Source organism: Ahaetulla prasina, chromosome 5 (assembly GCF_028640845.1).
Source record: "Ahaetulla prasina isolate Xishuangbanna chromosome 5, ASM2864084v1, whole genome shotgun sequence".
NCBI classification, from domain to species: domain Eukaryota; kingdom Metazoa; phylum Chordata; class Lepidosauria; order Squamata; family Colubridae; genus Ahaetulla; species Ahaetulla prasina.
In genome coordinates this window covers 93,887,209-93,900,682 of record NC_080543.1, presented here as the reverse complement: position 1 = coordinate 93,900,682, position 13,474 = coordinate 93,887,209, and the positions used below count along the sequence as shown (strand labels likewise).

General features: G+C 38.1%; 1 protein-coding gene across 1 annotated transcript in view; it reads left to right on the top strand.

Annotated features, from left to right (window-relative positions):
- The window catches only part of GABRG3 (gamma-aminobutyric acid type A receptor subunit gamma3), a 472,076-nt gene that overhangs the window by 415,253 nt on the left and 43,349 nt on the right, over positions 1–13,474 (top strand). Inside the window, exon 6 of the mRNA XM_058186148.1 lies at positions 7,552–7,689. Coding sequence (XP_058042131.1) covers positions 7,552–7,689 — 138 coding nt within the window. The remainder of the gene's footprint in view (positions 1–7,551; positions 7,690–13,474) is intronic.

Sequence of the window (13,474 nt, the reverse complement as noted above, 5' to 3'; positions counted from 1 at the left end):
TTTGTAGTCCATATGTTTTTACAGTGGAGAAGTTGTAAGTTACATGATAATTTTTTTCTGAAACCAAATTGTTTATTAGAGAGTAGGTTGTTTATTTCTAAGTGGAAGGTAATGGATTGGTTGATGATTGTTTCCATTACTTTGCAGGTGATGCAGCATAGAGAGATTGGTCTGTAATTTTCAACTAAGCTGGGGTCTCCTTTTTTGAAGTTTGGGATGACTGTGGCTAGTGACCAAAGTTTGGGAAGGGAACTGGTCATGAAAGCTTTATCAAAGATTATGCTTAGGGGTTCTGCTATATTAGTGGAAAGCACAGACTCCACAATGTATATGCAATCATTTTCCTGGGATACAAATTAGCTACCTCTCACTGTATGGCAAATACATGCTATTTACTTAACCCTCCTCACTTTTTTCTTTTGCTGAAAAAGATCAGGGTTTGCTCAAGAGCTTCTCAATGTAGTAACATTTTAAAGCAACAGATGGCAACGGATTCTGGCTATGTAAAACTGAGCCACATGAATAAAAAGCTGTACTTTTCCACACCGGGCCACCCCAATGAAGCCATCGAAGTGCTGTCCCGGTGTTTGGAAGCCGTACGGGTCTGTATGGGGAGAAACAGGCTCAAGCTCAATCCTTCCAAGACAGAGTGGCTGTGGATGCCGGCATCCCGGTACAGTCAGCTGAGTCCACGGCTGACTGTTGGGGGCGAGTCACTGGCCCCGATGGAGAGGGTGCGCAATCTGGGCATTCTCCTGGATGAATGGCTGTCTTTTGAAGACCACCTGACAGCCGTCTCCAGGAGAGCTTTCCACCAGGTTCGCCTGGTGCGCCAGTTGCGCCCCTTTCTAGACCGGGATGCCTTGTGCACAGTCACTCACGCCCTCGTGACGTCTCGTCTGGATTACTGCAATGCTCTCTACATGGGGCTCCCCTTGAGGGGCATCCGGAGGCTTCAGTTAGTCCAGAATGCAGCTGCGCGGGTGATATAGGGAGCCCCTCGTGGCTCCCGTATGACACCTATCCTGCGCAGACTGCACTGGCTACCTGTGGCTTTCCGGGTGCGCTTCAAGGTTCTGGTGAACGTCTTCAAAGCGCTCCATGGCATAGGGCCGGGCTATTTACGGGACCGCCTACTGCTACCGAATACCTCTCACCGACCTGTGCGCTCTCACAGAGAGGGACTCCTCAGGGTGCCGTCAGCGAGACAGTGTCGTCTGGCGACACCCAGAGGAAGGGCCTTCTCTGTGGGGGCTCCCGCCCTCTGGAACGAACTCCCCCCAGGACTTCATCAACTCCCGGACCTCCGGACCTTCCGTCGCGAGCTTAAAACACACTTATTTATCTGCGCAGGACTGGATTAGTTTTTAAATTTGTGGGTTTTTTAATGGGTTTTTTATCATTTATTCTAAATTTTAATTTCGGCCAATTGAATAAGTTTTTTAATTGTATTTTAATAGTATTTATATTGTAATATTATTGTCTATTTTATCTGGCTGTGAACCGCCCTGAGTCCTTCGGGAGAAGGGCGGTATACAAATTTAAATAATAAATAATAAATAAATTAAATAATAAATAAATTTTATTATGTATTTATTTATTGTTCAATAATACCTACCTCATTATAGTGATTCTAGGCATCTAACCATATTTAAATTCAAAATATAAACAACCTAAAACATCAATACTTACAATACTAGCAAAGGTAAAGTTAATGTGCCATAAATCAACAACTACACAGGCGCCAACTAACTATTTGAACTCTGTGTCTAGGAACACATTCAGCCCTTCAAAGCTTTGTGACATATCAGCTGGCAGTGTCAGTGCCTTCTAATCAAGAGCAGACTGTTATTCCAAGGGGCAGATGTTGTGACAGAAAGGCATACTTTCTGTATCTGGAAAAATGATTAGTCTTAAGTGACAGGACCGTCAGTACACCTCTCCTGCTTAATTGAATGGGACAAGTAGAAATGATTGGAGAGAGATGATTCCACCATGGCATGAGGGGCTTTATAGGCAGTGGTGGGCTGTTGCTAGTTTGGATTGGTTTGGGCAAACCAGTAGTTGTGACCTGTGGATGCCACCCCTGCCCACCTGCGCACAATCCTGTCCTATATCGCTGTGTTTTTGACACTGCATACATGCTCAGAAGGCACATAAGAGCAAATTGCCATGTGTTTTGACGCTGCATGCATGCACGGACAGCGTGCACACATGATGTGTGTGTTGTGTGTTGCCACACGCATGTGCGGATGGTGCATTCATGAGCAAAGTGAGTCTCATATCCCAGAGCCCCACATATCCAAGGCCATTTGGTCTTATCAGGGTTCAGTCAAAGCTTATTGTCAAAGCTTGTTGTCCCCCATCCAGGCCCCCACAGCCTCAATCTGGGTCACAAAGAAAGGAAATATAGAGATAGCTATCCCCCAGCATAATAATGGTGCAAAAATATTGCTGTTTCACTGTCCATAACAACAAATGATAAGCCTTATGGCAACTATGAGGCAGGATAACCCTGACATCTTAATTGTGGCTGTAGTTTGTGCTTCATAAAATTCATTCCTCATTGTCCTCCAGCAGTGCTCTAAATATCTCTTCTCGCATTTCAACCCCTTAGCTCCTCTGAAAACTAGAAAGAAACCCAGAATCCAAGAAAAGGAAGAGGCTGCATAAGCATGATTTCATCAAAAGTCCCAGCAGCCCTATCATTTCAGGTCATGATCAAAGCCTTTAATAGGAATGTGCATCAGACCTTCAAGAACATCACCGCACTCCCTCAGGAACCAACAGGCATCTGGGTGGAATGATTGAATGTGTCCAGCTTCCCTGCAGTAGGGGGCAGTCCTAGGGAACTCCAGGGCAACTAGAAAGTGATCTGATCAATTATATATGCTGGCAAATCTATACCTGGCTGATGATATACCTGGTTGAAACCTTCCTAAGTCTTGTCTGTAAATTAATTTGTTACAACAGCTACAAAAGGGAAAGATCAGGAATGAGAAAGGAACAGGGAGAGTAACAATGACTCTCTCTACTTCTACAATTTCTATTTCAGTAAATTGTTTAAAGAGGAGGGAAAGGAACTGTGCATGGATAGTCCAGAAACCGATTGCAGTGTGAAATGTCTCAGACATTACAAGCTCCTTGCAATCTGTTGCCATGAAGAATAATTTTCTGAACAGCTTTCATAGTTGAATTAGTCCTGATGGACAGAACAAATATAAAGAGTAACATGCCAGAAGAATAATAAAAGGATTTTGTGCTACTAGCGTTTTGACTGACCACCCACCTAATTTGGCTGAAGAATAGTTGAGATTCCTATCATTTGCCAGCAGGAAATCAGAAATGATTGTGAATGAAAATATACAATCTACAGGCAAGGTACAGGCCCAGCAAGTTTTTACTTGTTGGCAGGAACTCATCAACACAGCCTTTGATTATGATTGAGGAAGAAATATTGGGTAGCTGTAAGCTGTTTACACAGTATGTATACATAGCCCTTTCATACTTTAAAGCATATAAATGCATGTGAACAATATTTAACAGAATGTTTCATTTTTAATTTGGTGGAAGCAGCCTTATTTCCATTAAACCTGGCAGTCCTACAGGTGTGATAATTGTTTCCAGTCTGGGGTGGTGCTGGATTGTGGGCACAACAAAGCTAATTATGCCAACAGCTTAAACAATGCTCAATTAGTGGTTTTTTTGGCTATGGAAGCATGCTGGCTTTCATAATGCATGATAATAGTTAGTTGCAATGAAGCAAAAGAAAAGAGAGAATGCCAAGACTTCAGAACTACATCCGCTCTCACTTTTTAGTTGTATCAGTGTGATAGAATCCAACATGTGTGACAAAATAGCTATTTGATCTGCCATATAAACCTAGGGGATATGTAGCTAGGCCATTTTTGGTCAAATAAAGTCAAATAAATGTAAAGTGTACATAGGTGGGCCCAGTACAGAAACAGCTATTGTTTCTACATCTTTATTCTTCAATTTTTGATTCCACTTAAAAACTAACATGGCTGTGGAAGAAAAGTATGCATGAAAGCCCAGGAATATTGAAGAAAACTATAAGTAATCATTTTGTTCCAGGGACAATGAATATATTTAATTTTATGTTTATTTACCCAGTTCACACTTCACAAGCCTACATGAACACCAAAGTGATAACTTTTTAGAATTTTGTGACAATCTGTGAGTCAGAAATATGCACCTTAAGACAAACAATGCATAATATTAAATTGGACAAAATTTGCAAAAGGTTCATGTTCTAAAAGCGCATATAACACAAAGCAGAAAAGTTATTCTATATAATTATATACCAAATTATATATAAACCCTTTACCTCAATTTATAAAGTAATGCAGAACAATTGGGAAAGTGAAATACTGAATAGGATGAACATTGACAGATTTAACCACCATTTAATTATTCTCTATCAGTGATTAATTCTGTCCCTACACTCTCCTTTAGTGCCAGTAGAGGAACAAACATGACACTCAGATAACTAAAGTTGTACTAAAACAATTTATAAAAAGCAAAATAGAAATAAAGGCTTGGTTTAGCTTGATAGAATAATAGAAAGTTCTGTGTGCTGCAAGATGATATCACAATATATAATGAGCCATATAGATAAAATATTTACAACATAAGATTAAAGGAATCAGGTATATTTCACCTATAAAAGAGTTTAGGAAAGAAAATAATTATAATCATTTTAAAATATTAAGAGACTGAAGAGTAAGTGATAGAACAGATTAGTTCTCTGTTGCTTTAGAGAGCAAAACTCAATGACTTCAAACTAAAAGAGAGAACATCACAATAAAACATTATGGGAATTACTACATGGAAAATTAGTTTTGACAGTCAGACAGAGTTAGAAGAGCCTCAGAAGGCATCGCATTCCAATTTATTATAAACAGTGTAGCAGTCTGTTATTCTGCAGTGGTAACAAGTTGTACTGGATGCAGTCTAAAGATCCTGACAATTACATCAATCTAAATTAAGAATTCAGATGATGGTTTTAGAACTTCTGATCCAAAAACCCATGAGTACAGGCTCATGACTTGTTATATATCTTATGGAGGTCTTGTACTTCAGTGCATGTGGCCTATGCTGTTTAAAAGATGGTGATTTCCCATTTTATTTATTTATTTATTTATTTAGTCGAATACATATTAAATGATATATATAAGCATGAATTGAATACATAAAATGAATACAATTAAAGGGAACATTAGGACAGGGACAGTAGGCATGCTGGTGCTCTTATGCATGCCCCTTATAGACCTCTTAGGAATCTTTTGCATCTCTGTGCATCTCTTTGATTCTTTTTGAATCTCTTTTGCATCATCACAGTCTTATAGCAATAGCACTTAGACTTATACATCACTTCACAGTGCTTTACAGCCCTCTTTAGGCAGTTTACAGAGTCAGCATATTGCCCCCAACAACCTGGGTCCTCATTTTACCGACCATGGAAGTCTGAGTCAAACCTTGAGCCAATCAGAATCAAACTCCTGGCAGTAGACAAGAGTTAGCCTACGATACTGAATTCTATCCACTGCACCACCATGGCTCATATGATGAAGCGATTCTGGTATATAAACCTCATATACATATTTTGGTTCATAAAATTTGTACTTCCATTTGAAAACAGAGCAAATTTGAATCCTAAAGTACTCATTCTTCAGGGAGATATAAATGCTATAACACATATCTTAAAGCTGACTTCTTAGCCCAAAATATGTTAATATAATCTGTCTGGCAATACAATAAATTGTCTTCTTGGCCTTTTTACCAGTCAACATCATGAACTATAAGTACTTTTGATTCATAATTGAAAAGCCTCTACAGTATAACTGTGACTCTTTAATATTGATTGAAAATAAATGATTGCCATACTCCAAAGACACTTATAAATAATTTTAAGTGATAACAGATTAATGTTTTGTGGGCATCTCTCATGCTACAGAGCAACTTGAGAAAATTGATTAATTAAATATAGAAAGAGTTCATAAAATGGTATGTGAATTATTAGGTATATACTTATAAGAAGATAAAGGTACTTAAAGCAAAAAGTATAAGAGATAATCTATAAACTTGGAAATTCCAGAAGTGTTTCTACAGCCTATGTATGTTATTGTAACAATTTATAATTATTATTTAGATGTAATTGCCTGCTAAAACTGAGGAAGTGAAGACTTATATTTAAATTCATAGAAAAGTTTGTAATATTTGATTGGGCTTCACAACAATCCTACAGAAATCTGTCTTAATCAGAAAAGGGTTGTTATAGCCCATTACTCTTAGTCAGGATTCATTCCCAACTTTGTAATTCAAGATATTTTTAGATGGGAGCCAATGTCTGTAGCTGTGGGAATCATTTATTGCTTAATGCAAATTATCTATTTATGAAGATATGCATATTTGCAAGATATATTGAACTGAGGGGCATTAAAGCAATAGGCAAAGTGATCCATATGTTCTTAAACAGCTCTGACTTCAGAGAGCCTTCAGAAAACCTCTAGCAACTGATACTGTAAGTACAGCATAATTAAAGTGACAATGGGGCCGTGCATGCTATTTTGCTTTCATTTTGTTTTATATTCTTGCCTAACAAATAAAAGCTATTTATTTATATGCTTTCTATTTATTGCCTTGCTTCTTTGATTGGAAATTATCAACTTCAATGTTGAATAGGATAGAACTGACTCAAACAGACTCTGTTGCAAACTAGGGGTCCTTGGATTCCTGCTCCAGGTGGCAGTCGTGGCTAGCAATGCCTTTGTGCAACTTTGAGCTGTGCACCTATTGCACCCATTCATGGATCACAAGGCTACTGTCCATCATTCATCTCCTGGTCACCTCTTGGATGGATTATTGTAATGTGTTGTACAGGAGATGCTTTTGAAAAACATCTGGAAATTAAAGCTGGTGCAAAAAGTAGTGCAGGAGTAATGTGCATACCAAATTAGTGCATGTTAAACCTCTGCTCTGTGAACTTGATTTGTTGTCAGTTTGTTTACAGGCTCAATTTAAAGTGCTGGTTATGACTTATAAAGATCTACAAAACATGGAGCTGGATTATTTGAAGCAGCATCTTTCTCCAGTTATATTTATCCATTCCATTAGACCTGGTGAACAGGATATGTTATGGGTCCACCAAGAGTTTCATATGACAGGAACCAGGACCTGCCATGGCACCCATCTTCTGGAACATCCTCTTCCCTGTGGCTATATTGGCTAAAGATGAAGACCTGGCTTGAAGATATGGCTATGACATCAGGCCTGGGGATCCCATAGATGCAGGGGGACAGCAAGATCGCTGTACTGTTTGTGAATTGTTAGTTGGCATTCTCCTGCATTTTTTATGGTTAATCAGTTTTCATCATTTAACTTTATTTATATGAGTATAATTTTTTGCTTTAAGCTGCCTACAATCACATATGTGAGAGGAGGAGGAGGAGGGGGGGGGAAAGTTGAAAAGTGTAGTGTTCACATTATGAAATATTTACCAGATATTTGATGATGACTTTTAATTTACAGATGGATATCCACAAGAAGAAATGGTTTACAGATGGAGAAAAAACTCAGTAGAAGCTGCGGATCAGAAATCTTGGAGACTTTATCAGTTTGACTTCATGGGACTCAGAAATACTTCTGATATTGTGCAAACATCAGCAGGTAATAAATAAAAATTTCCTGTCCTGGAGCTTGAAAGAGTCACTACACCCACTTTTCTGTCTAGAATATCTTGTGATCACAATAAAAAATATATACATACCTATATGAATGATAGGAGGCAAGAAGAAAAAGCCCAAAAAACCCCCAATTCTTGTGGTAATTTTGAATCAGTTTGAAGATCGATTCATAAAACTTACAGAGTTATAGCTTGTCATGGGACATATTACTGAAAATGGGTTACAAAAAGGTGCTGGATAATTTAAAACAATATGTGTCAGGTATAGATATGCAACTAGATTTTTTTCAGATCTTCCTACAGATGTGTTTTTGAGTAGTGTTCTCATCATTTTATACCAACAAGTTATCTAAATAAGATAACTATTCCCAAAACTAGAAAAGCATTAACCTTAGCTTGTTTTAGTGCACTGTGAATATTGTAGTTGAAGTAAAATCTTTCTATCTACCTATCTATCTATCTATCTATCTATCTATCTATCTATCTATCTATCTATCTATCTATCTATCATCTATTTTCCTTAAATAAAATCCCCTATCTTTCAAGACTTGTAATGAAGAGATGGTGGAATGCTTACTGTAACACATGTACTGTACTACTTTACTGAGTAACTGAATTTTCAGATCAGCCAATGAATTCTTTATTGCAACCACAGAGCAGCATATACATGTATTTTAGGTACAATTGTTGTTAGTGGACTGGTATCATTCATTCTTTGAATGTGGCCAACTTTTGTATTATTGTCTAAAAGTTATTTCCATTAATTGTATTGATATGGACATGACTGTTTATTATTTTTACCAAATTTTATTCTATAATATTTTGCTTTAGTTTATTCATTATGTCTTAACTTTTACGTTTTTCTAAATGAAATACTGATTATTGATTCTAATAAAGAGCTAATAAAGGACTGACTAAAAAAACAAGTTTAAATAATCCTTGCCTCGTACATTGAGCAGGTGATGACCAATTCACTGTAATACAAAAATCATTATATATTACTGTTGCAAACGCATGAGAAGAGATAGTTGTATATCCTAATATTCTTGGTTTTATAAACATAAAATTAATATTCAGAGGGTATACTTTATCCACTTCATCTACAAATGAATCCACTGCTTGAAATGCCAATTCTAGAAAACCTCTCTCCTATAATGCACATCTATTTGGGAAGGCCCTTGAAAGATCCTAAGTTAAAACTTCTGCTTCAAGCACCAGGTTCAAAAGAATTCTTGATTTCTTCACAGGTATTTTGCCAGCTCTAGTGTGAATCAGTGAATAGAGAGATCGGTATTCTTTCATTCATAATAATGCATTTAGAATACAGGTGTCACCTAAATAAATAAAAAGTAGAAGTATTTCTCCAACTTATAATTCATTATCAGTGCCTCTTAACTCAGTGTTTTATAAATTAATGGACAATTGACAAACAACTGACCTTAGTAATGAAATGAATGTTCATTTGCAGGAGCAGTATGTTTCTGATAATCAGATATGGGTGTAACCCAGAGGTAGTCAACCTTTTTATACCTACTGCCCACTTTTGTATTCTGTTAGTAGTAAAATTTTCTAACCACCCACCAGTTCCACAGTAATGTGCCATGTCTGCGCAGGCCTCGCATGCATTGTGGATTGGGGGGGGCGTGCGCCAGCTACCAGCTCCGCTTGTCTGTTACAGCTGGGTGGTGTGGGGGGGATGTATGAGCTATTCTGAGATGAGGCTCTTTTGTTTGCAGTCGCACTAAAGAGTCATTTAGTTTCACTTATGTAAAGTGAACTAAACTTATGCGCGGGTGATACAAATAGTATATTTTCAGAAATTTAAATTGTCACAGGGAATTTTATGAAAACCTAATGAAAATGTTTTTAAATAATACTATGAAAATTTTTTAAAAACTCAATTAAATTTAAAAAAAAGGAAAGTGCTTCAGTATCGGGCAAAACCCCTACCGCCCACCATGAAAGCTGGAACATCCACTAGTGGGTGGTAGGGACCATGTTGACTACCACTGGTGTAAACAGTTTTAAGTGAAGTGTTCCATCATCCAGTGATATGTAGCATTGGGATATTTGGTCCCTGCTGAGCTTTGTGGTCCTCTTGCAGATGTTTCATTACCAAACTAGGGAACATCATCAATGATAATGGCTAACACTGATGATGTTACCTAGTTTGATAATGAAACATCTGCAAAAAGACCACCAAGCACGGAGAACACCAAGGATAATTCAACTGAGTTACAAATATTCTTTTTTATCAGTATATAGCTTACTGGCATTGTAGCAACAACTTGCATTAGACAGATATTGGTTTGACCCATTAAGATGATTAGGTGTTGTTCTTACAGTAGCCCTGACCATCTATTAAATCAAATGAGAGTTACGATTTTAATATATGGTCTGTTACTATTTGAGAACATATCTGCATTAAAGCCACTTACTGCGTTATTTCTGAATGTCGTAATAAATAAACCAGTTTATTGGGTAATCTGCAGTCTTTGACAGGTGCATTCTCAGGTCAGATATGGATTTCAATCTTATAAAAATCTGCCACTGCATAGAGAAATCCAAGTCTTAAGTCAATTGGATTTTTTATTTCTGTCCATCTGTCTTTTCACTTGTCTTCCATTCTTAAAGCTTAATTGCTTAATAAATACCCCAATAAATATTAATTGTAACCATTTTTTGTCATTTATTCTTGATGTCATTTTTCATTCGTATGTCATATCATTTTTTAAATGTAGTCAAAGGGAATTGCAAGTAGCAAGATCACTGATAGTTGATTATTGTTGAACAGCCCGGAGTATATTGTGTTAGCTGAACCAGTTAAATAAGACATTTCCCTTATTATTCAGTCTTTTCTCCAGGGTTTGGTAGGATGTGTTTTTCCTCTCCTCCAAAACATTTTAAAGACTTGGAAAATTGCCAAGGTAATGAATGCTTTTCCCCCCATTGCCCTTATCAACAGACTTTAATTTAAACTTAATGGAATTCATTTTAGCTCTAGCACAAACTATTGTCCAGCGGGTTAGTAAATGCAGAAGTATGCATGGGGATCTATGGATTATTAACCACTCTAGAAATTAGGATTTGTTTAATTTTGCTCAAGGAAGGGGTTCCACTCTTACCAATGGTTAAACTTTGTGAAGAGAATGCTATCCTGATACCAACATAATATTTGTGTATCATAAATAAGCTCAGGTTGGGAAGGAAAAAGAAAAAAGTAAATGCCACACTTTTCTAGATTGCTAATCAGGGATCCTTGTATAACCCATAGCTACAATACCCATCGCCTGACTAGGTGGCTAAGACACTGAGCTTGTTGATCAGAAAGGTCAGCAATTCGGCGGTTCGAATCCCTAGTACAGGTCTCCTGCGTGAGCAAGGGGTTAAATTAGATGACCTTCAAGATCCCTTCCAACTCTGTTGCTGTAACAAACCTTGTAACACAGGAACAGGCTCTAATGCTACTACATCCATATTTCTCTGTTTTGAGAGCTTAAGGATAGATGGACTATATAAACCATTCTGAAAGCCATTAAGACAAGATAATGCTACATATCAACTGCCCCAAACAGATGTACTCTTATTCCATAAGTCTTGTCTTGTCTTTTCTGATTGCTGCATAGAGCTACAAATTTCCTTTATCTCTACATCCATTTGAAATACCCTAAGATGCAGGGATGGTCTTAGGAATTTTTGGAGTTCTAAACAAGAAGGTCATTAAGACCCCATATGGAAGACAGATATTTATAAAGCTTTTCCTCTTTTTGAGCACATGATATTAAGAATGCTAACTGAGGCAACCTCATCGATTGTCTGCTTTTGATACTGTTTTTCCTTTTACTGAGGAGATCTGGGTTTTCTGAAGGGGAAAATGTTGAGGGCTTATTTACTAAAAATAGTCTATATCTAATGTTACTGTGTATCAAGCCCTGGTGGTACAGTAGTTATAATGCATTTTGCAAACTCTGCTCAATCCTGATGGAGCTGAAGGTTCACTCAGCCTTCTATTATTCCAAGGTCAGTAAAATGAGGACCCAGATTGTTGTTGACAATATGCTGACTCTATAAATCCCCCAGAGAGTTCTGTAAAGCACTAGGGGATGGTATATAAGTCTATGTGCTATTGCTATGTATGTGTATGTGTATATCAGAGGTGAAATGCTCCCGGTTTGGACCGGATCACCCAATCTGGTAGCAATGGCAGCAGGTGGTTCGGAGAACCAGAAGCACAAATACCTGGGGCCCCCCATGCCCAGCTGAGCTGTGCAGTCATCAGAGGGTTGGGGTTTTTTTATTTTTAAAAGCATTTTTTCTTCGGCTGAAAAAATGCTTTTAAAAGTAAAAGAGAAAGCCTCTGATGATCGCATGGCTCAGCTGGGATCATCAGAACCCTTTAAAAGCATGTTTTCTACAACCTCTTCAGTCAAAGAGGTTGTAGAAAAAATGCTTTTAAAAGGCTCCTCTGGTGATTCCAGCTGAGTTGCCTGATCATCACAGGCTTTTAAAAGCATTTTTAACAACTTCTTCGGCCGAAGAGGTTGTAGAAAAAATGCTTTTAAAAGTAATAAAAAAAAGTTGGCCACGCCCACTCAGTCACATTATCACCACCACCACCAAGTCATGCCCACAGAGCCAGTAGTAACAAATTTTACATTTCACCCCTTGTGTATATACATTTGCATAAAACTCTTTTTGTAATGAACTTTGATTGGGTGAAATGGTGCATCATAAGGCAACAATTTTTGAATCAAGGTACCTCAAATGGGCAAACGTATAGAATGTGTTCAAATCTGGAACCCATGTCTTCTCACAGTTTGAAATTTGGGGAAGTTGTAGCTGCTTTAGTGCTACTGGGTGCTGTATTGCTGGTTATTGCTGCCTTCACATGATCTTCATTTTCAACATTCCATGACAGTTTCTCAGCCTATCTTGCAATCCTTCATTCACTCCCTCCTTCACCCAGCAGCAACCACTTTCCTGCCTGCTGGAAAGGGAAGTATAGGACAAGGAGGAAGGAATTTCTGCACACCTTTTCTGGTGTCATGGATATGCTCCTGGACCGCTCTCCAGGTGCGAGTTCAGAGGAGGAGGGTGACTTTGAATCCGCAGATGAAAGCATGGAGCTGAGTATTGGTCAGGATTGGGGCTCAGAGAATACTAGCCTGATGAACCAGCCTCAGCTGGGTTGATCAAATGAGCAACAGGCTGAGGCTGAGGGAGGTGAGCTACAGCTGTGACATGTAAAGCAGGGAGGAGACAGGTGCAATGCCAGTCAGCTAGACTACTCATGAGGAGGCAATCTCACCTCTCATGAAGGGCTGCACCGCTTAACACCCCCCCCCCAAGATTTGAGTGTTGCTGAAGCAATGTGCTCAGTTTTGTCCCTTGTATGCTCATGCCATGTGACCTGGTCTGTTCGACTCCTGGACTATTTTCCTGGACTTCATGTGTGCCCATTGGACTCGATTACCCAGTGACTGAGGGTGCTTTCCGAAGACCTGTTTTGTTTTTTATATGCAACTATATAAACATGTTTATCCATACACCTATCAGCAGTTACTCCTTATAGCAATCCTAAATGAAATATTATAGCTGCATAAATTATTTCAGAAAGATAAACTAGTGAGAAAAATTGGAATAAAAAATTATTTTGTGACTAACTCCTAGAATTTAAAGCCACTCTTGTGTAACTGATGGCTGTTGTACTCAGGAGGTTTAAAAAAGTTTTACAAGCTAAGCACAATCAAAAAATTATAAATAATTCAA